General features: G+C 50.6%; 1 protein-coding gene across 3 annotated transcripts in view; it reads right to left on the bottom strand.

Moving 5' to 3' along the window:
* Positions 1–8,074: 8,074 nt before the first annotated feature.
* The window catches only part of ahr1b (aryl hydrocarbon receptor 1b), a 32,600-nt gene continuing 12,774 nt past the window's right edge, over positions 8,075–27,900 (bottom strand). For 2 of the 3 annotated variants that reach the window (XM_018745807.2, XM_018745814.1), the window contains 9 exons: positions 24,708–24,826; positions 19,343–19,432; positions 19,038–19,161; positions 18,261–18,394; positions 15,321–15,523; positions 14,851–14,960; positions 13,876–14,017; positions 11,678–13,223; positions 8,075–8,477 (listed from right to left, as the gene is read on the bottom strand). In XM_018745807.2, coding sequence (XP_018601323.1) covers positions 8,250–8,477; positions 11,678–13,223; positions 13,876–14,017; positions 14,851–14,960; positions 15,321–15,523; positions 18,261–18,394; positions 19,038–19,161; positions 19,343–19,432; positions 24,708–24,826 — 2,696 coding nt within the window. In that variant the 3' untranslated portion in view covers positions 8,075–8,249. Of the gene's footprint in view, positions 8,478–11,677; positions 13,224–13,875; positions 14,018–14,850; positions 14,961–15,320; positions 15,524–18,260; positions 18,395–19,037; positions 19,162–19,342; positions 19,433–20,985; positions 21,147–24,707; positions 24,827–27,900 lie in introns of those variants that run through there. The other variant, XM_018745822.1, reaches the window with a different exon arrangement.

Raw genomic sequence — 27,900 nt, 5'->3', positions numbered from 1 at the left:
TTCATGTAATGTATAAATGCTCATGCGCCAGAACCTCAAGATGATGCTGGATAACCCTTTACGCAGCTATTCCTGTAATGTAACGTAGATGTTTATATATCTAAAGAAAAACAAAATTACTAGGAAGGTGATTTGGAATCGTCGATATTTGGATAAAGTTTTATGCAGCTACTCGTGTGACGAACGTTGGTTCATATGGTGGAAAGAAACAAATTAACTGCACTTAAGAATCACACGTCTGCATCTAAGTGTCTCTTCCTGCTCATGTAATGAACACATTGCATTTTCTATAAGATGTTCGTCGCTTTGGAGAAAAGTGTCTGATAAGTGAATAAATGTACATGTAATGTATGTACTGGAGTATGGAGCAGGGATACAGGCACAGCTGTGATGGCATCTCTGTACCGGTCTGCGAACTAAAGGCCTTCCCCCCTGCTGTGCTCGGTCAGCAGCCCCCCCCCCCCCGATTTCTCATTGACCCTGAACTGACCGTGACCGCGGGGATGAGTCTCGACGGACGGGCAGCCGAACCCGGGACCCATCGGCTCCGCGCAGCCGAGCGAACGAAACCCTGACATTCTGCTAATGGAGACGGGCTCCTGGGACGCCTTCGCCGAGGACCAATCGATGGACTCTGGGAAAGAGTCCTGCGAAAACGATGAAAGTAATGAGCGAACAAACAGCGAATGTCTTAAGTAAACAGTGAGTGAAAAAAATGATGCAGAGCTATACAAAGTCGGCATGTGAATGCAGACAGATAAAAATGATTAAGAGCAGGTGAAGAAACAGAAACAAATGAGCAAAACAGGCAAACAAATTAAGAAAAGGTAAATAAGTGAACAATCGGTGAAATAAAGCATGACTGAAAACAAGTAGTGAAACAAAAAACAAAGTGTTTATGCGTCTGGTTCACGTTGCACGTCACACACACACAGGGCAAGGACACACTGTTCCTTTAGAGCAACAAAAAAAGAGCTAAAAAATATCCAGCGCGGTTCCCATTTACACTCCTGCTCGTAAAACAGAAATTTTAGGATGTGACCCCAGCTAACCTTCCCCTCTCCACCGCGGCTGTCACCATCTTTCCAGCCCCTTCCAATTTAGCTCAAGTCCAGAGGAGACATGAAGGAGAGAGGAAAAAAGCCTGTAAAGGGGCTCTGCTTTTCCTGGAGCCGTTGGGTTCATCGAGAAGATGTGCAGGAGGCCCTACGAAGTCCCATTAGAAGCCCGTCTCACGGGACCCGCGGCACAAACGGCTTTGTCACGTGTAAAGAACGCTCGTCAACCGCTCCCTCCCGCGCCCCCCCGCGCCCCCCCGCGCCCCGTCCGCCTGCAGCCTGATGTCCGGGGGGATTCTGCCGAGCGCTTTGCGGTGTTCGCATACGGGGCGGCGGCCGTCCTCGCTATAAACTGGGCTGGGGCAGAACCACAGCGCCGCCCTGCAGGCCGGCTCTCATGCTGACGCTTGACCGTCGGACGTGGAGCGCTTAGGGGAGGGCAGCGGTCCGGGACACGGCGGCAGCTTCCTGAGACGCGCGAGGAACGGGGCGACTTGCCCCCCGGCGACATGTGAAGGATGTCCGATGTCTGAAGGAATTTGACCGACTCCACGTCACTGCAGGGTCACCGCTATAGCGCCAGAAAGGGAGCAAGAGGAATCGAAAAAACTCGCCCTTGCGATGCAGCTGGAGCGGATGGGCACACGAGACCTCTGCGGCGTCACCTGGCAGCAGGAACTCGGGTGAAATGAGGCAAAGGCGGCGAACCCCACGCGCCTCCCCGTTAGCGTGTGGTCAACAGGGGCTCGTGCTCAGAAAGGGCCTGCAGGTGCAACACGGACCAGACTTGCGCTGGTTCGAACCTCCGCTGGGTCTCCGCGTGCGTTTACCGTCGTCACGGCGCTCGCGGGTGAGAAACACGTCGCGCCGTGCGTCACACCCTCGACACGAAATAGACACAGGAGGTGTTCTGCGTCCATCGAGGACCTGCCAGGTGCAAAGCGGGGACGGAAATGACCCGAACGCGTTCGGATTAAAAGCACGTCCTGCTCCGGAAGCTCCTCACCGGTCTCGTTCTTGACGTCCCTCCATTTGGATTTTTCTTTTTATTTACGCTTCTCAGTTTTTCAGCGCAGTGCTGTGGAGCCGCCGTTTCGCAGAAGGAGACGGAGCCGGATCAGGACTCTGACGATGTCATGGGGACGTGTGTGACTGACGGGGGTCTCATGAAAGCTGATGGTTGTCCATCACCCCCCCCACCCAGTCCCAAATCCAAACCCAAACCCAAACCCAAACCCATTACCTGTCCAGGACGGCAACACCTTCATATCTTTAGCGGCTCAGCTCTCCGGTGGCTCCATGACCCCAGTATCTTCCTTCCACGTTCCTGCACTTTCTACGACATGAGCAAAGAGTGAGAAAAGGGATCGAGGCCCCCCACGATGCCCCCCGCCCCCAACAAACTGCTCTGAACGGACTGTGAGCGAGCAGCGCTGTGGTTTCATTCATTCATTCATTCATTCTGCAGGAGCCAGAGGACACAAAGCAGCTCTGACACTAATGAGAAGCAACCAGAGCAGGAAGTGGGTTTCTGTGTGTCTACGTGTTTGTTTCTGTGCGTTTCTGCTCTCGCACACTCAAGAACAGTAAAAAGAGAACGGAAAAAGAGTCCTGCCAGTAACCCGCCGGTGGAGCGGCGGAGCGTTTCGCAGCTCGCGACGTGACGGAGCTCCTGAAGACGCGCTGTGCGTCTCACCGGGTTCTGCTCCGCTTTGAGTTTTGTGGGCGAAGACACATCTTACATAATTTAAAGTGCAGAGGAGGGGTGACTCAGTGTGCTGGTGTGGAAAGGGTGCCCTCTAAACCAGCAGGAGTGTTTTCCACGTCCGCGGCAGGAGGGCCGGAAGGTGGGCTGAGTGCGATGCCACAATATCAGAATATAGACTCTTATTCATTGTACATATGGAGAAAAATACAGTAATTGTTTCCACTTTCACGCAAGCATTTGTGATTCATACAATAATTTTTATTTTATACAATAATTTTAAATTCTGTACAATTTATATGTTGTACACTATGGTACAGAGCCACGTACAGTATGGACCCCTTTCAGACATCTAGGCACCTTTACATATGACACACATTTACTTTACACCCCTTGAGTCTGAAACAGACACACACACACACACACACACACACACACACACACACACACACACACACAGTGACACACTCTGGCTCCTCTGCCCTCCACCCGTCGCCCTCCACGTCACCAGGGAGCTGGAAACCAGGTCAGTGAGCTCTCAGGACCGGCGCCTGGCGTCCTCGCGAAGCCCGTTACCTCTGTTTGCCATTAGGGAGTTGTTCCGCTCGGAGCGGAGCCGTACCATAGTGAATATTTAAACCCCCATCTTTCCCCTCCTGACTGGGTTCGAGGCAGCCCTGCCCCCCACAGTGTGGTGTTGACAGAATGAGCAAGAGAAAGATAAAAATGTAAATATATGTAAAGTGATGACCTGCACGGGATGATCTACTGATGAACCACGTGGGACTGTATGCTAATGAAGTGTGAACTGACTCCCAGCTTAACAGTGACACACGCACGCACGCACGCACGCACGCACGCACGCACGCACGCACACACACGAAAGTCAGATTGTGTTCTGAACAGTCGACAGCCAGGGTACCAGACAGCTGGAGGTGTAGCGGTTAGAGCTGCTGCCTTTGGGTCTGAAGGATGGCAGTTTGAATCCCACCTCCACCTGTTGTACCCTTGAGCAACATACTAACCCTAAAATGCTCCAGTAAAATTAGCCAGATGTATAAATGTGAAATCGGAAGTAGCTTAACATCATATGACACTTTGGATAGAAGTTTCAGCTAAATGTGAGCTGTATTCAATGGGATTTGGTGATATTTTACCATAAATACCTGTTGATTTTAACCATTTTTACAATTCGCAAGTCAAAATGACCCTTCTCTATAAATGGTAAATCACGGTAAGTAGCTCAACAGTGCAAGCTGCTGTGGAGGAAAGAGCCAAGTAAAGGAATAAATGTTTGATTTAATTTAATAATTTAATTCTTGCCAATGAAAAAATAGATTGCTGACAGGAAACGGAGGGTCGAAGCTGGGGACCCTGTGGGAAAGTCATAGTTATTTCACTCTCCTACAGGGGGCGCTGCTCTCAAAACGTTGATTTGCTTGCTCACGACAGGTGACCGACCGCTCACGCACCCGAGTGCGAAAAGGGGCACTCGGCGTGGACCGCACCGGGCCGGGATCGATATGGGGGAGATAAAAGCTCCCCCCCCCCCCGGCCCCGGGGCCCCGTGTGCTCAAAGGTGGTGCGATGTAGCTTTCTTCTGAAACGTGCCGTGTGACCAAGTGCCTTCACACTGGCCACGTCCCCGAGCGCAGAGTGAGTTTTTCCCCTCTACCAGCCCGAGAGTGGAGTTTCTCAAGGACCTTTGCTCCTCCGCTGCTCCGCGTGTAGAAAGGAGGCGGAGCCTCTATGAGGGACGGTCCCCGGGTATGCTGGACCGAGTCTCTGCAGGGGGAGCACGCTGCACGTGGGAGTCACGGAAGAGAACAAACCGGTGGGGCTGCTGTTTCACCTTCTACGCTGTCCAGGTTGTGGGCTGATTTTAGGGGCGGAAGAGCAGGTCGAGGACAGACACAGATACACAGGAAATAAATAAGAGAGGTGGTTGAGTCTTGGGGCGTGTGATGCAGAATGAATGGATGAGTGAATTGATGGATGCATGGATGGATGGATGGATGAGTGAATTGATGGATGCATGGATGGATGGATGGATGCATGGATGGATGGATGGATGAGTGAATTGATGGATGCATGGATGGATGGATGGATGCATGGATGAATGGATGGATGAGTGAATTGATGGATGCATGGATGGATGGATGGATGAGTGAATTGATGGATGCATGGATGGATGGATGGATGCATGGATGAATGGATGGATGAGTGAATTGATGGATGCATGGATGGATGGATGGATGCATGGATGAATGGATGGATGAGTGAATTGATGGATGCATGGATGGATAGATCTTCATGCTACAGAAGGGAAAAGCAGACAAGTGGACTGAACCTCTGACAGCGCAGCACTGACACCCTACAGAAATAAAAAGTTTAGACAGAAATAAGCAAAAATTAAACAGAGGAAATCTCAAAATAGACTTTTTTTTATAATTTAGTTTCCCTAAAACAGAACACTTAGTTCCTGCAGCTATGAGTTTGAAAACCAAAGTGCATAAAATATTGAATGATTAAAAAAAACTAATAAATATTAGAACTGTGGTTTAAACTCGGCCTGAACCGTAAGGAAATGAATGGACTTAATTTCCACATTTCCAGCGTGACTATTAAAAATTAAAAGACTAATTTTATTTTAAAAGGCTGACAAAAATAAGGTACCTCCAGACACAGAGGAGACAGACAAAAATAAGTGTAGAAAATAAAAAAGGAAAACAGACCGCACCCCCTCCCCCCCAACAAACACATTAAACACAGTATCTAATCTAATCTGTATTAATAATATTCTCATGCACCTTATTTATCTCACAACATATGATGGTTTACATTAGTTACGGCACTTACATGCAGAACAAGTACAATTGAATGAGACCGATAAAAACTCATTTTAAAAATTACCGTGACAGATTCTGTTTGAAATATAACCACATGACAGAGTGCAGTGTACTGTGATCGCACAAATCTTTTTATTATTTTAAGCGGTCATTTAGGGGTACACACCAACCCTGATGTTGACGCTCACCTTCAACATATTCAAATAATTTCACTGCGATTAAAAACACACAGATAGAAGCTCATCTTAAGACATCAAACGGTAAACTGTCCACAGTGAGATCCACCAGTTATGGCACCATTTCATGAACATCTAAAGTGTTTCGAACCTTCACATTAAATTCAAACACAGTACTGGAGCTTTTTTCACACAAACTGAATTTCATTACTCAATAATAACCCTTTACCTTTAAATCTACGTTCAGTGCAAGACAAAAAGATTGTCAAAGAGCAGTGATCTGCATCACTTGTAAAATAATGTTTGCAGCACAATGTAGTAAAAATCTTTTACTCTTATTTACACACCTGTACTACATGACTTAATATGATTGTCAATTTGCCTTTTTCCATAAACTGCTGTTAGACTTAAATCACTCCGGCTTCATGTAAGAAACACCTCGATAAACAGGAGGAATAAATATGAGATTGACTGTGCAGATTTCTAATAATTCTTTAAGATATTAATAACTTATGTTACAAAACAAATAACAAAATGCCTCTAGAGCACCTTTGTGATGAAATAATCTCAATTTAAATCTTGTCAAATGCACAAAAATTCAAAAACACATCACTCAGCAGGAACTAGAGAACTTTATACAGCATTTCAGCGAGATGTACGGTTTTGGGCCCAATCTGCACTATGGACTGCGTTGCCGATTCAATCCCAAGAGAAGAAGGACTCCAAGAAAAACGTTTCTACATGATGCGACGATGCAAGACGGCGCTGGACTTCCTGTGAACTGTGGTCCTTGTTTTTTCGTTAAGCAGCTTGTAACGGTGCTCATTTGTACACTACAGGTATTATTACGGAGCAGCTGGCAGAGCTGTGGTTGGATCTGCTGCCTTTAGACCTGAAGGTTGCTGGTTCAAATCTCACCTACAACTGTAGTGCCCCTGAGCAAGGTATTTGCCCTGAACTGCTCAGGTAAAATTACACAGCTGTACAAATGGTTAAATACTTGTAACCAGCTTAACACTTTAAGTTGCTTTGCAGCAAAGCGCCAAATAAAGATAAAAGTAATTCAGCCGTCAAAGTAAGAAATGTCAATGCAAAATAAATTAATAAGTTCAAGTTTAATGTCTCCTCTTCTCTCAAGAGCTGAGGCAAAAAGATTAAAACTGACCAATAGTGCTTTGTCTAGAAAAAAAGCAAATATTGGAGGGAACCAGACTTCGTCTGAAACTGCTTGTCCCATACGGGTCGCGGGGAGCCGGAGCCTAACCCGGCAACACAGGGCATAAAGCTGGAGGGGGAGGGGACACACCCAGGACGGGACGCCAGTCCGTCGCAAAGCACCCCAAGCGGGACTCGAATGCCAGACCCACCGGAGAGCAGGACCCGGTCCAACCCAGTGCACCACCGCGCCCCCCTGGAACCAGACTTCGAGGCCCATAATTAACACTGATTTAAGAGAAAATGCTGCCTGAGATTGAACAGCAACGGCAACTGACGACGTGAGTTCTAACTGTGATATTTGACCCGCGATGGAAAAGTAACAAACGAATTAAGGCTGTATTGGGTCAGCGCCACTGTTATTGTTTATTATAAGCCAGTGCAATCAGGCGCACCTTAACCACACTGTCCTCCTGTGCCACTGTGACACACAAACACTGAACATGACCAATGACCATGTGCTCAAGGAACCCAACTTTTTCTTACATGAAACCACAAGTGACATCTTGCCGTCACGAACATAAAGACACACTTCAGAGAGCAGCACTTGTAGAAGAACAGCATCACGACGCTGAGAGCAGCTCTCTGTCTTTCTGAGCACCGCTGGCCTTTACTGTTAATGGAGATGTGTTGAAACATGGCAAATCATTAGGGGGCGCTGTCTTCTTGATGAAAACACCTCATTTCGCTCTAATCGGTGCTCTGGTGGGTCTGGGGTTCGAATCCCGCTTGGGGTGCCTTGCGACGGACTGGCGTCCCGTCCTGGGTATGTCCCCTCCCCTCCGGCCTTACGCCCTGTGTTACCGGGTAGGCTCCCCGCGACCCCGTATGGGACAAGCAGTTCTGAAAATGTGTGTGTGTGTGTGGTTGCTCTCATTATCACATGAGATGGTGTGGTTTAGGCAGCTCAGAGACCCTCCTGTGGGCAGCAGCTTGGACTTGGAGGTTGTAGGTTTGAATCCCAACCCTGAGCAAGGTACTGAACTGATACGGTAAAAGGGACAAGGCTGTATAAACGGGTAAATCAGTGTAAGTAGCTTAACACTGTAAGCTGCTTTAGAGGAACACGCTAGATAAATGAAAAAGTGCCCCCAGCAGTCTGCTGCTCCACTGTGCTGAGGACCAGCAAGGATTTGCTGTAAACCTGGTCCTCAGGGCACATTCTCTTCATCAGTGACCGCACTGCATTGCTCGAAAATATTACGACAATACAAATCAACTCAAGAACCTGAAATATCTCACTTCCTTATTTTTTCTGTCTCAAAAGGCCAAACTCCTCTACACAGCTGAGGGATCCAGATCCCAGAGGCACCAGCGCAGCCTCACAGGTAGAATCCTGAGGTCTGGTGGTCTGGGAGGCTGGGGGGGCTCCGGGACTTGGATGCGAAGATTCTGGTGGGACTCCGTTGGGCACGAGGCAGTCGTCTGCGTAGGCCAAGGTGGAGCCGTGGGGAACACAGGAGCTGCTCTCCAGCTGCAAGGGAGTGAGACAAGCACATGGCGTGATCCTGCAGAAAGGCAACGGCCACCACAAGGACACAGTGACTCCGTAGGTTTGGAATCCGCCCAAGCAATGATGGAACGGGAGCCTTATGGCCAAAAGCTGTCCAGGTGAGTAGTGAGCCATTGAGGAAGTGGCCTGGGGATGGGGGTTCCCAGAATGGCGATAGTTGGGCTACCTGCAAGCACACATACCTCTTCCTAAGATACCAAACTACACCCCAGGAAATGGGCAACAGAACTCCAGGCTTCAGAGGGTTAGAGTGAGGGATCTTTCCCTGGAAAACAGCCCCTGCCAGTCCTAACGTCTCCAGAAACTGTCCTTACTGGGGCTTAGTTTAGCACAGGAGGGTCCACATAAGAGGGAAGGACGTCCTTCCTACCCTTGAACTTGACTGCTGCTCACTGAGGCTACATGGATCTGTAAAAAGGTCACGTATGCAAGTCCCACAGATGAACTGCTCTCAGGCCCCAACAATGAAACCCTGGCAAGGAGCTCAACGGTCATTCCAACCATGCAGGCAGAAGGGAGCAGGACCTGCAGAGGTGCCTGTTGAGTTGTTCTAAACCACCAGAAATCAGCCACACCACATGGAAACAATCCCCCCACCCACACACAACTTTCTGAACTGCTTGTCCAATACGGGGTCGCGGGGAGTCGGAGCCTAACCCGGCAACTCGGGGTATAGGGCCGGAGGGGGAGGGGACACACCCAGGACGGGACGTCAGTCCATCGCAAGGCATCCCAAGCGGGACTCGAACCCCAGACCCACCGGAGAACAGGACCCGGTCCAACCCACTGTGCCACCGTGCCCCCCTGAAACAATAACCAGAGAGAGCAAATTAATAAACGTCTTTCGCACGACTCTGGTTGGATTTTTGTTCTTTTGCTGCGAGACAAAAAAAAATGAATCTGCCACTTTGCGGCTGAGTTTTACCGGGTTTTGCACTGGTACTGGCAGGAATCACGGTGCAGTTGAGTTCGGGATGCACAGCTGAGAGAGAAACAGGATTTTCCAAAAATCTTCCCTACCCGGGGAAAAAAAAAAAAAAAACATGCTCAGCTGAACGCCCCTGCGCCCTCACAGAAGTGCTTTCCCTCCTTTTTTTCCACTAATGGCAGCAGCACATTGTAGGTCAGATCCGCTGAAGCGTGGCTAACCGGCCGAGCCGAGTCCCCCCTTAATGGAGAGCGCCGAGTTCCGACAAAGACCCTGCGACGGCGCAACGAGAGGAAAGAACGGTGCCTGGTCAGTGGGCCCATTGAGGCGGTGGCCCATTTTCCTCCCGTCGCTCTGCCTCTTGCCCCCTCTTCGAAACGGGACCGCCGGGCTGCTGCTGTCCCCCCCGGGATCGTATAAACTAACAACAAGACTCATAACCACAACAACAAACAGCAATCAGCAGTAAAACAACATGGCGGCTGCGTGCGGAGAATCAGCTCATTGTCGACCGTAATCCACGCAGACAGATCTCTGCGTTCTCCGGCCATTTATTAGGGCCGCCGACTCCGCAGCGCAACTTTCGCAGTCATGGAGCTCGGCCTCCTGCTCTTGTTCCGCATCCCAAAACACCCAGACTGGGCGTGACCCCACGTGCGCCCGAGACGACGGGATGCGATCTAGAGCGGAGCCCTAGAGGGTGTGAGCGGCTCACACATGCTAACACGCTACATGCTAACATGCTAACGAGCGTCCTGAGACCGCAGGATCCTCAGAGTTACGTTATCGTGAGAGGCGAGATCCCTCCTTCGGCCAGGGACGGCGATGTCCTCGAGTCACGCAGCAGGCTCGCAACAGCTGGGTAGCCATGCTGAGCAAGGCTAATTCCAAGTAAAGAGTTTATTTATGAAAATCCAACATTCAGAGGTGGAAAGAATCAAGCAACGGGGCAGAAGACTCAAACCCATATCTCTTCTGCTCGGCCACCGCATAGGCGCATCCTCCATATGATGCGAGCGAACACGAACAGAGACGTTGCTACATCCCCTGAGCTACGGTATCGGACAAAAAAATGCGGAGTGCACGAACGTTGTTTTTTGTGGGAAGCATCATGAGGCTTTGACTCAGAACAGAGCCGGGATGCTGTCTGTCCCAAAACGCTCCAGTGACCCCGCTCTCGTCCGTACACCCGCGTACCTCACGTCAGGGTACAACCTCGGTGTCCTGAAGTGCCCCCTCCGTGGAGCCGCACCGCATCCCAAATAGCTACTTACGATCACCGCGAAATCCAAGCTTCGGCGAAATGACCTCATCCATTATCCATGCGTGACCGCCAACGATCTGCCCATCGCTGCTGCACTTGGTCTCACAGAACGCTGAGGAACAACGGCACCGTAAGACAAGACGGTTACCGAATACGTACCGCCTCGTTCTGCCGCTAAGGAAGCGATCGTCTCCGTTACAGATGAACTGACCTAGCAAATTATGTGAGATCTGCAAATTACAAGGACTCCAAGTAACTCAATACTGTCAAGTGACGAGGAAAACAGAGAGGTTCATTTCACACCGTTTGGACAGGGACACATTATTTATACAGGACATATATGCAGTGTCAGGGCTGAAATCTGAGAGCAGGTACCCACTGAGGTGACTATTTGGAAGCTCAACTGGAGGTTGTGTATACTTACTAATGTGCTGATGTGTGCTGTGGGATGGTTAAACACATTAAGACATGACCGCACAGCAACACGGATGTTTGTGAAATACCTGCTTTTATGCAACCTTACACCTAGTGTGGCAAAACATGCCAACACGAAGAAAGGAGTGTAAGGAGTCACTATAACCATATATGGAACATCTCACACACACACACACACACACAAACACACACACTAACACCTACACCTGCTCACCATTCTGGTAACCATGCCAGAGGAGCACATACACCTAGTTACCATAAACAAACACCCAGTTGCGATGACTCCCGTATTTAACCTAATGCTTGATCAGTCCTAATTCCCGTCTTATGGACTCCTTGCCCAGGCAAAGGGTTCCAGAAAAAAGACCACTGAATCCAGAGATCCTGAGTCAGTGCCCTCTTGCTCCACAAACCAGTACGTTTGCCACACCTTGACGGCAGCCACATTTTGACAAACCACCCCCCCCAGCTTTTCAGGAACAGTGCACTTGCCTACAGGTAACCCATCGAAGGCCTGTGCTGCTGAGCTCTTACCTTGTTAAAGGTGTCCTGTAGACACATGGTTGAAAACGTGTCATAGGACTCCAGGGAAGGCAACTGCTGCGGTTGGTTTAGGCTAATGGTCTGTTCCATGGTTAAGTTCTCGGACGGACAGTGGAGATAGCATGTGGATGGCTGTGAACACAGAACTTGACCCCTGGGGGCTGTATGACCCAATGAGGAAGTGCCCATCAGTCCCTGGTACACTTGCATGTTGGGGTTCAGGGTGAATCCCCCAGAGGGAACAGCAGTCAAGCTGTAATCCATGGAGTGAGGTGGACCCTGTGCTCCTTGTCTGTGTAGAATGAGCTCACTGGAGCTCACATTTGTGTGCTTCTGAAGAAATGCCGACTGGGCAGACCACCCAAGGGAGCTGCAGTGGTGGCTGCTGCGAGTGCTGTCATCAACGTGAGCTGGCTGGACCGGCATCGGGTTGAGCTGGTGCTGGTCTTGCTGCTGGTCTGCACCTTGCCGTTGGGCCTCACCATTGAAGAGTAGCTGCAGGTGGAAGCTTTGGTCATTCAGGCCATTCTGGAGACTGGAGTCCCCTTCCAAGTGATGGTCAGGCCAGTCGCCATTGTGTAAGGGCTGTTCCCACAAGTCGAGCCCATTTTCCACTGATCCATCACTGGTTTTGTGGTTCTGGTCTGCAGACCAAGAGGCTTGCGGTTGGGTCTGATGACACCAGGTGTCCACCTGCACCTTGGATGGCTGCTTACTCAAGTGTTTCTGCATTTGCCGAGACAGCTGCACAATAGGAGGCAGCTTTGGCTGCATGGCAGGAAGGTAATGAGATTGTGAGGTTGAGGGGGCAGCAGATGTATCCAGTAGATGAGATGTAACCTGCGAGAAGGAGGCTGGAGCTGGTGGCCGGGATCCTGAAAAGTTTCCTCCAAGACTGTTCTCAGTCCTTCCCTCTAGGGAATCGTGGATGTAGGAGAGTATTTCATTGTTGGTCAACAGGTCGTTAAGGGATGGGATATAGTCTGGATCCATGTCCACCTGAACCATCCTCTCATCCAGCAATAGTAGCTCCAGGTCCTCTGCATTCATGCCAAGGTTCTCCAGTGCACTGAAGAGCTCGGCACTGGAGCAGTTCTCATCGCTCTCAAGGGTCAGAGAATCAAGCGTAGTCAATAATGGGTCAAAGGTCTGAAGCTTGGGTTTTGACTCGGAGACACCATTTGTTGCCACACTCAAATCCTTGCCTTGTGCTGGGGTTGGAACCTCAAGTCCCTCACCCCGCCTGCCAAACAGACTGCCGTGGAAGGACAACCTGGGCTCCAAGGCTGCCTGGCTGACATAGACAGACTCATCCTGCCTCATCATGGCACCCAGTAAGGAACTGGGGTCCAGGTTTTTGCTGGATGATTTGTCACTCTTGGCCTGCTTGAGCTTGGCACTTTTGCCCCTTCCCTGGTGGGTGTCAAGGAACCCTGGGATGGGATGGCTTGTCTGGTAGAGTAGGGCCTCCCCAGTGGCAAATGTGAAGGGCAGGTGAAGCGAACGCTTTTGCAGATGCTCTCCACCCTCTTCCTCCCTGGAACAAAGACGGCATCCCTGTTACTCACATTGGCTTCATCCATCACAAATTGAGATCAAATACCTCGAAAAAGGCCAACTCTGATTGGAGGAGCAACATGACAACCATCCAGTGACATTCAGGAGACATTTCAACAAAGCCTCACTGGGTCGCTGAGACACCCAGGCGGACTGATGGTCCATGTGAATTATCTGTTTCCAGTGAGCTACTGCTCAGAAATCTGAGGCACCAGGTAGTGTAGCGGCTAGAGCCACTTTGGACACAAAGGACCCAGGTCTGAATCCCACCCCCTGCTGAAGCACCCTTGATCAATGCCACATCTAGTGGAATGACAATAAAGCTCGACTTGACTTGACTTGGTTTTCTTGAGTTGACAGAGTAAAAATGACCCTGTTGTATAAATGGGTAAATCACTGTAAGTATCTCAACACCATCAGTCATTTTGGATAAAAGCATGAAATAAACGGATGAATGTAAATGTAAATTGGAGCTGCAGAGCCCAGTATGCAGTTGGTGAGAATACATTCAACCCCTGCATTGGTTTAATGTATAAATTAGACATTTAACATTAAACAGTGCATGTGTGTCATGCAAAGCTTGTCTCCTGTAGATCTGATGTACTACGGTTAATCTTTGTGGGTGCACTTACACGAGGGGCCTCTGGGTAGCGATGATGTAATCAGGCCTGCCGTTCTTGTACACCAGCCTAGCGTTGGACTGGACCCACGTCCAGCGGTTGTCCTTGGTGAGAAGCCTGAACACAGTCAACCCGCTCTCTCCCGTCTTGATCACTGGAATGGTCGTACGTAACAAACATCGGTAATGAGGGGCAGTCCTGACCACGCCAAATACCCATGAGTGAGAAACCAGCGGTTCGAAACACAACTCAGTCAAAGCACCCTGTCGGCTGTGCCCTGTATGCCCCAGTCCTTTAGAGCCGCACTCTCATTCACATGTGTGACATGTCAGTCAACCGTGAACGCTGTCTACTGTTGCTCAAGCTGTGACCGCCCATCACTGAGGTCCATATGAGGGTCATGAAGTGGGCTGATCGCAGGTGCCTGTTGTTGCTGCCCTGTGATCCCACTAGGAGCCATGGAAGTAATGACCTCAAACTGGGCCAGTCTGAAACCAGACCCAAGGAACCTCTCCTTAGAAGGAGAAAGGACAAAACCGGGTGAGACGTATGTGGTTGGAGTGCCTTCCAGAATACAATAAATGATCTTTTCAAGTTCATGTTCAAGTTGTTTTTCTTGTCCTTCCTTTATATAGCTTGTATACAGTGGAATGAAATGTCGTTTCTCCGGATACCATGGTGTAACACAGCACAGGAGTACAGGACAATCAATACATGGAACATTTCACACAGTAACAAAAAGCAAATGAGACACCCATTAACTATTCTAGCCCTCATATCTGTCTCCGTGCCCCCTCCCATGGCCCAAAGAGCCTCTCGAACCCTAAACCTCACTGAGGGTTGCCCTGTGAATCTATTAGTGCTCAGAGGTTGGAATGAGAAGATCCTAATTTCAGATCCTCGGTGGGACCCACTGCCCTGGAGACTTTGTGATGATGGACAGCACTTGGGCTGAAGGGTGACTTCAGAAGGAGCCACTAGACTCACTGCGGATGTGGTTCTCAGCGCAGTGGAGCATGTCTGCTGCGTGGATGAACTGATACCCTGACCCTCGAACCCGCAACTCTGCCTCGGTGTAACCAAGGACAATCTTCCCTCTGCAAGACAGAACAAATGTCATTTCAGCAACAATGATGAAGATCTTTGATGAAACAGCAACAAAAATAATAACCTATTTCACAATCTGTGTCTGAACCTTATGAAAGTCCCAAGGCTTATTAACATCCCCATAAACTCATTCATTCATTCATTCATTCATTCATTAACACAGGGCTGCCATGGTCTGGAGCCTATTCCAAATGCACAGGCTATGAATTAGGGTAACAAATTCATACGAACGCCATACAGACTGATCCAGGAGCTCTAGGGCATCAGCTCTACCCGCTGCACCAATGTGCCACACAGCCATATATACTCATTAAATATAATCATACGACTTTGAAGACTAAAGGAAGTACTTGGCATCACAGGCCATGGGTGTAAAGTCAAGCTTGTGCTTGGTCCGGAAGATCATGTTCTTGGTCCTGATCTCCAGGATGGAGGGGAGTTGTAGGGGTGTGGCCACGGAAAAGAGGGCCAGCTGGGGAGGCGCCTGGTCTCCGTCATCCAGCCGCTGGTTCTGCCCGTGCAGGAACTTAAGGCGACCCTGCAGATTCAGGGCCTGGGTGGTGGTGGGGTGAAGAAGGGAAGAGAAGGGTACATACAGGCTTTACTGAGGGGGACGTGCCAATGACCAGCGGAAATCCGGACGTTGGGTCCACGAGCCAGCCAATTACCCTACAGCCCTTTACCCTTCATTACTACATCTAGCTCTGTAACAGGAACTATTTGAAGGTGTGTCTACAGCTGCAGGCATTTGCAGAAACCGTGATGCAGGGAAACGCATTTCGAACAACAAAGAAGCAAAACAGACCCCCGAGGAACAGGATCGCAGGGTCCCGTCTCACAGCCTGCGATGTCAGCCCACGTTAGCCGAGAGCACCACCGAGCTAATGAGAAGCAGCGAGGACACAGCCCCCCCAATGCGGGACATGACACAGCCTTCCAATTACGCCAAGTTCAAGTCTGAGACTTCTTGTTGCCACGGTGACAGTGCAGTCATACACACACACACACCAGAGCAAGGGAGCAGGAACCGCATCACATGGGAATGACATCATGGCGAAGGGAAGGGGAAGAGTCGCTCACAACATGAGACCGACGCATCTCCTACCATAGGGTCACATCCCACCCGCTAATAATGAATGCAGTTTGTATTGTTCTGCATTCTTTTCCAACTGCCTTCAAAGAAACATGATGCTGAGGAGCTCCTGCCCAAAATCCACCCTCACAGCTGTTCTAAAGTCACGGGGCCCTTTAATCGTGACCATCCGTGTTTCTGACAAGCTCAGGGCACTGGCACTGGATTATTGTGAGTTTTTTTTCCTCTTTAATAACTAAAGCTTTGTCTAGTTATAGCAGGGCTTGAGTCGCAGACTGGAAAAATTTTTCAGCGAAAAAACAACGTAAACATAGTAAAACAGGAACACTGTGTTTCCCAAGTACACTATAATGAATGAGTCTGAAGCTGGAAAAAAGCTCACATTAAAATCCTGCAAATGTAAGCAGGCCTTTGGGGGGAAACATGACATTTAGGATTAGAGGACAAGCAGCAGATGAAACAGGCCAAGGGAACGGAATACATCCTCTGCTGCGACGTACAGAAAACACGAGCTGTGGACGGTTACTCAGGAATGTGATCCTTCATTTGGTAATTGATGATTTAAATTCAGAGCGGGCCGTCTTCAGAAGTGCAGCCAGTGCCGTTGCGAAGCGAAGCGAGGGCCGCGAAGCTCACGGGAACTCTTCTGACTGACGGGTCTCTCTCCGGGGGGCAGGACTGCTGCGCTTCGGCCACCCGGCACCCCGTCACTCCAGCGGGTGGTCCTTTTGTTAAAATACTCAAAAAAAATCCACTTTTACACACAGCTCTCCAAATCCCGAGTGCATACACGAAAGACGGTGCAGGGAAAAACTTTCACAGTCATTTTTCCGCTGGAAGAAACGGACTTTAGTGAGACCAGCTGCTGATTTCTGAGCCAGAAGGTGCTTTACCTAAACCGAAAAACCAAAGCTTTACAAAACAAAATTAACTGGCCATTACTGTGAGAAGGTGAGCAGCACTTAGGAAACCCACAACCAGAAAGTCAACCAACCCACGACGAGGGGAGAGAGGAAACGCGACGGGACGCGTCCTGACGGTGGGCGACCAAACACTGCAAACAATCGCACACAACAAGCCACCCCAACAGACATCAACACTGCGGCACACTGATATCAGCCCACTGACACACTCCTTAAACACAATGAAAACAATAAGAAAACCCTGCGTGGCAAGGCATGATGGGAAGGCCCCCCTTACCCCACTGCAGCAACAATGATGACCTGCAGTCAGAACCATAGGCTTCATAGCAGCTGTACAGCAATTAAAACTGCATGCATACATGACCACTGCGGTGATTTCTAGCCCTGCAAGGTGGGGTAACGTCAGTGTCCTCGGATTTCCGCGTGATTATTTACACAGTTTACCGCTCCCCTCTCTCGAGCAGCACCGGCAATTTCAGCACTGGGGCAGCATTCGTGGGAGATGCTCTGCTTTTGCTCTGGTCTTCGTTGGTTCTTGGGACTTAAGACGGTGCCCTAAAAACCTGCCGCAGTTTTATAAGTCCGGGCTGCGAAAGCAGGTGTGGACTTGGCCGGGTGCTCAATGTTTTATGACTCTGGCTCTTCTGCATCACAAAGAGAGCGGCTCTCGAGTCGACGCCCCCTCCTGCCACATCACACGGCGGAAACGGCTCGTTCCGATGCGGCCCTCCAGAAGGTGCTGACTCACTCGTCCTCTTCGCCTTCGGCTGACGCGGATTGAAGGCAAACGTTCCGAAGGCAAAGGCTGCAGATCAGCTGCACAGCCACCCTTTGAACCGCAGCGCAGCATCTGAATCAAGTTGAGACTAATTAGAACCCACAGCAGAGAAAAGACCGCGGCTGAGCCACAAACGGACATGGACTGAATTTCAGCGCAGTCTTCGGGATGGCAGGGCCCGGCGATAGGCGTCGCCCGGAAAGGCTCGTCCCCGACCAAGAATAACGTTTGTGTTACAGGCGTCAGGCGTGAGACACCACATACGGACTGTGTGTAAACCTGCGTACACTGTGATAAAATGTGTGTAACGTGTGTAACAGTGCATTTAACTACGTGTCACACACGGGCATGACGTTTGCCATCATTCAGGGAGCAGAGGCGAGTACCAACAAGAGGGACAGAGACATATCAGAAGGGGGACAGGGATATTGCCAGGAAGAGGGGCAGGAGGAGGAGGAGGGACAAGAACATACGAGGAGGAAGGACGGAGACATACCAGGAAGCCCGAGGAGTTGTCCAGGAGGCAGCGGAAGCGACAGACAAAGCTCCTCTCCAGGAAGGAAGAATTCTCCGGGGGTAAGTGGTCAGGGCTGTAGGTGACCACTGTGGACCTCGCACCTGGTTGTCCCTCTGAGGTAGGGGTGGGGGTTGGGGGTTGGGGGCAGGGGCGGATACCCAAATCAGAACCTTCCTCACAGACCCATATCCATTCCAGCCTCCTCACTTCTTACCTGCACTGTGCTTTGGTTGCTCTCAGCAAGGAAAAGTTCTCAGGGAGTTCTGAGGGAAAGTGGGCAGCACTACATACGAGAAGAATAGCTTCACCCCCCCTACCCCCACCCGTAATCCCTCCTTAACATTTCACCTAATGTTTATTTAACACTGCGCATTACCAGCAGTGCTCTGCAGGCACTCGGGGGTGAGGGGGGCTGGGGGTGCCCTGCTATCGACCCCCACCGCGGCCCCATCCCGGGACCCGTCCCCCTTAATTAAAGTGGACGTCGAGCTGCGTTTCCCCACACTGCAGCCTTCGCCCAGCAACACGGGGAGCCTCTCGAAAAGGTCAGAGGAGCCCAGTCCAAAAACACCCCCCCGCCGTGCCATCCTTTGACACAAGCTCAAGTTTTGGTTTAAGTTTAGTGTCTCGCTTCATCCAGGGCCGTTTCTGAAAAACAGAGTGCAGATCGCTTACGCTTTCAAATTACTGAGTGGGAAGCGTTTGTGATGCTTGGAGAACCATGGGCAGGTGGGACAGGTAGTGTTGGGCGCTCACCGTTGGACGAGTCCTCAGGTAAGTCCGGCGTGGGGGGGTTCAGCGCCCAGTGCAGGTTCCTCCTGAACTCCTGCTGGTCCTCAGTATGGATGAGGTCAAAGACGCTCTGGTGCATGACGTCCGTCTGGGCGAGAGAGAGCACAGGGAACCTCAGTGCCATCACAGCCACCTTCCCCTCATCGGGAGGAGTGGAATGTGTCCGAAACGTTCCATGCATGATGCAAATCTTACTGTGGCTCGAACTAAGATAGACTCCGTGAGGTGGGTGGGGGAAGGATGGTTGGAACGTTCTCCATGACACTCACCTGATGAAAACCCAGGTAGTCCTGGATCGTGTGGGAGCAGTAGAACACCGTCCCCTCTGCGGTGACAACCAGCACGAAGCCATCGAGAGCCTGCGGGACAGCGAGGTTGGAGGACAGCCTGTTAAAGAGGGAGGACTCGTGCTGCGCGGCCTCTCGGAGGATTTTCCGCCCGAGTGCCGTCGGAGAAAAGAGAGATGTCATCTTGGGCTAAGTGGGGTAGAGGGATGGCGGTGAGCACATCACTCGGTGTCCTTGCTCTGAGCCACAACAACCGAGTGTCGCCGTGGAGATACGTGAACTCGGCTCGTTCTGACAGTCCTCCTCCGTGTGACCCGGCGTGGCTTTGGGATTCACCGTGGCACATGAACGATGTGAATATAGTAAAGAGAACCGAGGAGGTCCTGGGTTACGAGCAGGGAAAGGGGCGGGACTGAGACTGAGCGCTTGCTGCCTTTCAGGTTTTCGCCCTGCACTTACATCAACCAGGATGGTTTTAGACAGAGGTGATGGTGAAAGATCTGACACAAGGGCCCTTGGAGGCAGTTTGGGGGAGGGTCAGCGGAGGAAGAAGAGTTCACAAATACAGATGAGTTGGTGTCTGGCCCGCTGGCTCATCACTGTGAAAAGCATAGGGTTAGCCGGTTAGCCTGGGCGACACCAACGTTCTTCTGCGACAGCCTCTGTCCTACTGGATGCTCTCTATGAGTTGAGGAGGATTGGTCCTCAAGGGTACTACAGGACAAAACTCAGGATCCAGAGCTTTCCTTCATGCCCACACCTCAGCCAGGCCAGACAGGTTCAACACAGACAGACGCCAACTGTGTCAAGAGCCAAGGGTCAAGGTCAATCATGAGCTGGTCAAGTACAGAAAGACCCTGTTCCCCTTTCACTCTTTCTGTACAACTGGTAATGACAGGTTTGCACCAAAAATGCCAAGATTGGTCATCGGATGAACATTAAACTCAACCACGTGTGTGACCAATCTTCTCTTTTAGCTCGACCCTGCACCTGAAGACACTGGTATGCTCAGATCTACGCCTGAAGACACCTTCTCCTGTTCAAATGTCTACTCCTGAAGTCACAATTAGGCTGTTCAAACTTCCTCACAGAATGCCAAGAGAGGAAATCTTTTGTCCACCAGCCAACCTTGGGATGTTTCCCTGATCGAGGCCAACAGGTATCTCCAACCCATGAGTGCAGCCACAGCTGGTCTCATGGCTGAGGCACCTTCTCTGATGGTGCTCCTGGGTTCCCTGTGGTTCAGGTTAGACAAGCAGTTCATGCACACTGAAGCAGCCTACAGTGTGTGCTGTTATGTTCTGGAAAAGTGGAAGTGCTTTTCTCATATGTTCACCACAACTGGTGAAGAAAACACCATGTGAGTCCCGTCGGCTGAGCTGTGGCAGCGCTGGTCCGCAGAGCCGGTCCGCAGAGCCGTTCTGGATCGCAAAGTGAGAAACGGCATTGACTCTGATGGCGGGAGGAGGAACATTCTGAGCGAGAGGAGCGCGACAAAGAGGCCATGGCAGCACCTGAGAACACGGAGGACGCCTGCTAATGATGTGGCTCTCGAATGTAAGGACAGGAGTCACGGCGGGGGCTACAGACACGTGCAAACAAACCCAGGCGCGGCAATGACTCACACTTCGTTATTCCGCCGACGTCACCGCCGCTCTCCGCCTTGCAAGCCTGGAGCGAAGGATCGCGTCTCTGATGGCGCGAGGGGGTCGCGGCCCCTCTCGGCTGCTCCTCCCAGACCGCGCCATGACCCGACCGCTGTCACGCCACGCGGTTGCCCCGGGCATCCCTTCTGACGACCGTCGAGCGGGAACTGCCGAGCTCCCATCTCCTCCACCGTGGCCGCACGAGGCAATCGTCTGCAGCCTCTTCGCCTTACACCCAACCGGTGGAACACAAACTGTTCTACCGTGCGGTCGGGAGGCCCCCGATTCCTGGTAAATGGACGCGGGGAACGAGCCGTGCGGTTCCCTCAGCAGTATCGGGTGTCAGGCTGAGTCTGTGCAGTTGGACTTGTCGGGTAAACTATAGCAGAACACAGCACCACAAACTCCGTGTTCCAGCCCTTCATTATAGTCCTGCGGTCAACAAATGGGGCTCCGAATTGCTGCGCCGCTGAGAAATGTGCTCCTACTGAAGGCACCGAACTAAATATTACGTGTAACATGGTCTTATTTTCCGGGGGAAATGAGGTGATGCACCCACAGCACAAACCACATGCGTCTGCAGTGTTCCTCACACATTTCGGTAACACGGGGCTGGCAGGTAGCTAAGGTCAGAGCTGCTGTCTTTGGACTTGGAGGACATGGGTTCGAATGCCACCTCCTGCTGCAGTACCCTTGATCAAGCAATGTACTCTGAATTGATACAGTAAAAACTACCCTGCTGTATAAAGCGGTATACTGTATTACTTTAAGGTGCGTTGGAAGAAAGCACAAGCAAAAGAATCACTGCAAATGATACCATGGTATGAATGAAGGCCACTCAGTATAACATACACTCTTCCTCTTCGCAGCACTGAACACCCCCCGGGGGTCAAAGGTAAGGCAGTGCCGAACCACCATGGAACGGCAGACATGGTGCCACGCTGTCCTCTTGCACACGGCCCGCTCTTTTCCTGGTGAATCACACCGTGACCTCTGACCTCGTCCTCCTTCGGCCCAGCGCCCACGCCGCACACGAATGCAAACAGCCTCGACTTGGGCTCTCTTCGTCCACATAAATATTTACGCTGTACCGGCTGCAGGGGGGCATATGCTGCACTCCCATGGGGGTCATGGAAAGCCTTGGGAGACCACTGAACATCCTGAGCAGAGGGGGGCGAACAAACCCTGCGGACCATCCGAGCTGTTCCCGTGTATCCGTGCCGTGCTGCGTGTGCTCTGCACACACGCGTGTTTGTTTGTCAATAGGGATAAGTGCCGAGGGCAGACATCGCACAGCAGGGCCCGGAGCCACAGGGAGGGACGAAGGGGCACGAGGGAGGGGCGTTTCGGGTTTGGTGGCCAACGCGGCCACAGCAGGAAGAGAAGGGAACGGAAAACCTCCCAATGACTGGTTCTCATTTCCCAGAATTTCCTCTCCCCGGAGAGCTGGGGCTCCGTCGCCGAGAGCTCTCCCATGCTGGGTTATTCCTGGATCTGGGATGCCGCCAAAATGAGATGGCAAATAAAGACGGGCGTATGGAACATGTATGTGCATTTACACGTCAACACAGGTTAGGAGAAACACCCGGTGAAATAGAGACGTGTTTGGTGGAAGAACGAAGCTCTGAGTGTGAGGAGACCTGCTCTGCGGGTTCTTCTATCTCTATTTACAAGGGAACGTTTCAAAAATTACTCATATGATAAATAAAGCTGTAAGTGAGAAGCGTTCAGTGTCTGATTGTGGAGTCAAATTAATCCAGCAAGTGTTACTGGACCTCCCCGAACATCTCTCCGCTGCGGATCATGACGGTGGCATTTCAGGGCATTTCTAGTCCAATTTCCAATTTGTAAAACCCACAGTCACATAGACGTGTACTGACCGGTACACACATCAGCAGGTGGCGCAGTGCTTAGAGACTCCGTCTTGTCCTTGAAGGACCTCTGCTCCTGCTGTAGTACCACTGAGCAAGGTACTTACGCTGAACCGAAGCAGTAAAAATTATCCTGCTGTAGAAACGGGTAAATCAGCGCACGTAACTAAGCATGCAAACACAGTAAGTCTCTGTGGCTAAAAGTGTCAGATGAAAGAATGAAGGTGCCTTCATTGTGGTTCATGAAACGCCCAATTTACTAAACAAATGAAAAATATAAGGGAAATTTGTCATTTTTTGTGACTTATCAGTCTGCTCCTATTTCCTGTAGTTTTTCTGTCAGTAAATCCAGTGTAAAGCACGTGCAAACCACTGTAAAAAAGTTGCTCTGCACTGATTATCCCTTGAGAGGAAGAGGCACGTGTTGGCAAACTCAAGTGCAGAGCACGTGTTCTGTATGTTAAGAGGTGTCCTATACTTTCCTCTTCTCTTTCCAGCGTCTGTGAATAATTGAAGCCTTCTGGGCTCCTCTATAATTCAGCTGAGTGGCCGAAATGGAACACAGCCGGGCGCGAGGACTTGCCCCGAAAGGGCCTCCTCTTCCTTGGGTCGCCTCCCGAGTGACATCTCTGCACTGGGTAGCACTGAACTGATGACGACATACTGTATGGCCTAAATACATATGTATTAATGTCTCATCAATTGCACCAGTTTACGTATCATCTTGATGCCATTTCCACCTCTTTGCCCACATTGCTCAGATGTGTTCATACTTTTCCCTGCAAGTAGCTGTACTGAACTGTTTGCACCATCTCTACAGTAAATTATTTATTTATGGCATCTTCTTAAAAATGAGTTACTATATGAGTACCCTACTACTTTCATATTGCTCTCTATGTTGAATATTTCTGAAAAAGCATCCTTGTACATGCAAATATACTCGGTCAGTTGAGCGTTTTCTTATCTCATGCAACACAGAAGACATGTTATATGGTAAGAATAATGTAATCTAAAAGGGACAAAAGCAATTAAATAAGTAAAAAGATACGGACAGTGTACTTTACGATGACAAAATGATGATGAGGTGGCCAGCCGGCAACAGAAGGGAGAAAAAAAATCTCCAGGCACACGTGGAGAAAAGCTAAGAGGAACCCAGGGCTGTGCAGGGAATTGGTGCTCCGGCCCTTTAAATGCCAGGCAGAGGTGAGGTGACCCAGACCTGGCATCTCCTCATGCGTTCATATACAGAAATGCCACTTTACCGGTGGCAACCTGCCTAGCGCTCCTCACAAAGGAGCTCCTGTTCGGCGCGTCCTGGCTCCACGGTGCAGCTGCAGTGCAATACCGCAACAGACAACGGGATGCACTTGTCCCACAGACGCCTTCCCGCAGCCAGCGAGTCCATCCTCAAAGGGGCTCTGCTGTCGTACCGGGAGGTGCTCTGATCTAAGCCTTTCCTTAGATTCCCTACAGTGTTGTGAGTCATGATTTCTTTAGCCAAGGCGAGCAGCTGGCCAGATGCGTTGGGTTGGCGACTGGAGTGGGAATGTGGGAGGGGTGACATCGGCGAATTGACCAAGACAAGGAGGGTGGTTTTCATGGAAGCAGAAGAAAACCAGCAGGATGCAAGATGGCGCATGGAGTTTGAGGAGGCAAACTTTTACACGCACACACGCACGCACGCACGCGCACGCACGCACGCACGCGCGCGCACGCACGCACGCACGCACGCGCACGCACGCACGCACGCGCACGCACGCACGCACACACGCACGCACGCACGAACACACAGGCAGTCAGCTGGCACCCTGCCACACCCCGGGTTCAAACCTGCAGCAGGAGTTCGCCCTCGGGAACGCAAACGTCCACCAGTCCTGGGGCTTTGTTTTTGTTGTCATGGTTACCGAAGCTGGTCGTCCTCCTTTTGCAAGCATGGTTCTTCAGGGCAACTGAACAGCGGACAGAAGGAGAGACAGGGAGCGTGGGAATGAGAGAGATCGAAGCTCGAGTACTGGAAAAATGTTTGCTAAACGTGGCTGTGAATGTCAGCACTTCACACTTACTACAGTAAACACGCAATATGCATGTTGGGATCAGGTTCATTAAACATTGATTGAAAATATTATTGAAAATTAGGGGGTGCGGTGGCGCAGTGGGTTGGACCACGGTCCTGCTGTCCGGTGGGTCTGGGGTTCGAGTCCCGCTTGGGGTGCCTTGCAACGGACTGGCGTCCCGTCCTAGGTGTGTCCCCTCCCCCTCCGGCCTTACGCCCTGTGTTGCCGGGTAGGCTCCGGTTCCCCGTGACCCCGTATGGGACAAGCGGTTCTGAAAATGTGTGTGTGTGTGTGTATTATTGAAAATTTGCTGCGCAAGAAAACTCCAGTCTTTTCAAAGCCTGATTATATCTTCCCCAACATGCTGAGCACATTCATCATGGAAAACTAGGATTAGAGTCATCTGCTTAGGTCACCAGCACAGTTTGTGCATTGCAGGTCATACAGCTCCACAGATCTTTGAGTTGGAGTGCAGTTTCCTGCTTCCAGCCTTAGCCCCCCCCGCAATCAAGGCCCCGTCTGCGGCGTTCCCATTCCCGATCCCAGCTCCCTTTCCACTGCGTCCCCATTCCCAACCGGAGTCGCGTTCCCATTATTATGTCCACGTGCCGTTCCCTTCTCCATTTCCAACTCCAGTCTGCAAGGCATTTTCATTCCCGACCCCACAGCCACTCCTGTCTCGGGCCTCAGCACAGGTTCATGAAAATTGCAAAACGCTCCGATATGTTTGCAAACGCTCATCGTATCTGAAAGATGAATCAGTGACACAGATGACTCGGGACTGTACAGCGAGGAGCCAGAGAGAGAGGGGGACTAGAAAGAGAGATTAGTGTTTATTACCACTTACGTTTGTCAAATCTGTGCTCAGTTTATTGGTTTATGGGGAACGAGGGACAGAGATGCAGCCTGAGAGCAATTTTCCAAAAGCGGCAGAAAGCTTCCCAAAACCCCCAAACCTCTCCCATAAAGGGAGACTCGCATGGTCTGGGGAGGAGATAAAAGCCGATTGTCCCTACAGCGGTGCACGGCAGAGTGTGTCACTCCCGGAGACCGTGGCTGACGCACACACACACTATGACACACACTATGACAAACACTCTGCTCTTCTCCTTTGAGGGAAATACAGTGTTATCCAAACTAATATTTACGATCATCACAGTTGTCGGCGTGCATGCTTTTACAATGGGAACATGGATCCGTCAGACGAACGAAGCGCCGAAACCCTGCAGAACTCAGCTGAGATACGGGGACAAAAGGTAACAAAAGGTGGACAGAAAGAAGAAGGAAGGCGGCTCTTTGTACGGTGCCGCCAACAGCTGGTCTACGCAGGATCTGTCTTGTGCTGCTTTTTTAAATTAAGTACTCTGTCATGTAATCATACAGTGAAACGAGGTCCCTCCGAGCAGTTTCGTATCTATGGGCCGCCACGGGCCGTTCCGTTACGTATTGGAGGAGCTAATAAAAGGTGCCGGTTCATCACAAGCTGAATGATGGGAGGTGACAGTTCCTCCAGGGACCACAGCACCACTTGCCTTCCACTAATGAAGCACCGTGTCCATCTCTGTCCACGTGACCCCCAGTGTAGGTGCCAGTGTGTGAAGAGAGAACAGCAGCAAATTTGTATTCTCACAGACGGAATGAGTCTCTCCTTACCTGGCGCTGAACAGTCAAAGCAAGAACCTTCTAGATGCCGGTAGGATGGAAGCGGCTTCATCCAACGAGCCTCACTTCGATCTCGATTTTCTTTAAATCTGTATGTTTATGTTCATTTGCCTGTGGTTAGTAAAGCAGTTAGAAGCTGTGCCTTGGAATCAGAAGGTTCTGGGCCTGAACCCCAGTGCCTACTGCAGTATACTTATGTTTATGTTTATTCATTTAGTAGACAATTTCCTCCAAAGCAACTTTCAACGAACACTATGTAGCACCCTTGATCCAGGTACTTGCCCTGAACTGATATAGTAAAACTTACCCAGCTCTACAAATGGGCAAATCAGTGCAAGTTAGTGGGTGAACAAGACTAACGCTGTAAATTGCCTTAGAAAAAAGGGGTCGAACAAATGAGAACATTCTGGAATGAGTAAATAGCCTTAATTTGCAATGACAATCACACTATTATCACAATGTTTTCACACATCATGTATTATAACTTTGAGAGATGCTATGGGAATGACAATGGAATGCGCTTCCGCAGTCAACGGCCTGCCAAGCTGACCTCCGACCCCTATTACAAGATCAGGGCACGACCTCCCGTGACCCCTGACCGAGGGGGTAACGTCTTGACATCATTTCATCAGCAGCTCTGGTTTTGTCTGTTATTGTCTGGCTAGTGAACTAATTGGGGAGGCCAGGATGGGAGGGCAACGGGCCACAAGGGAGTTGACGGGATGCATTCGAACTCTTGGTTCCATCGCTGCAGGAGTGAGTGTAGGGCTGCCGCCCATTGTGTTGGTGCCAGACTCCTTTATCACGGTTATGGACTGATGCTCCGACTTGACCTGCAGGTCACTTCTCACTCTAAACGGACTGATCAGGTGTGTGTACCGAGAAGGACGGCATTTACTGTGGGAGGCGCTGGGATGGAGTGTCTTCGCGATTCAGTAAATGACACCGATCAACTGTCCCGCGGCTGCGGCCGCCTACCAAATAGACTCAGTTCCAAAACTTTGTCGATTCCACTGGATCAGCCAGCGACTCTGTTACCATTTACGCTCCCCCGTTCCCACAGGTATTCTCTGACTAACTCGCTACGGTAAGGCTGTTGGATCACGATCAGGTTCTTTCGCTGGTTTGCTGACTCCTAGCCTCAAAAATCCGAAAGAGGAAAGAAGAAACCTCCCTGCTTCTGTGGGTTCGTCTCAGTTCACGGATCTTTTACGAAAATGAAAATGTACAAATACTTAGAAAAAAAAATGCTAACCAAAGATATAAACATCACTAGAATCCACTGATCCCGGCGGGATTTTTCCACG

This window comes from Scleropages formosus, chromosome 12 (assembly GCF_900964775.1).
Source record: "Scleropages formosus chromosome 12, fSclFor1.1, whole genome shotgun sequence".
Taxonomy (NCBI): Eukaryota; Metazoa; Chordata; class Actinopteri; order Osteoglossiformes; family Osteoglossidae; genus Scleropages; species Scleropages formosus.
The sequence above is the reverse complement of the archived record's forward strand: the minus strand, read 5'-3'. Positions and strand labels throughout refer to the sequence as shown.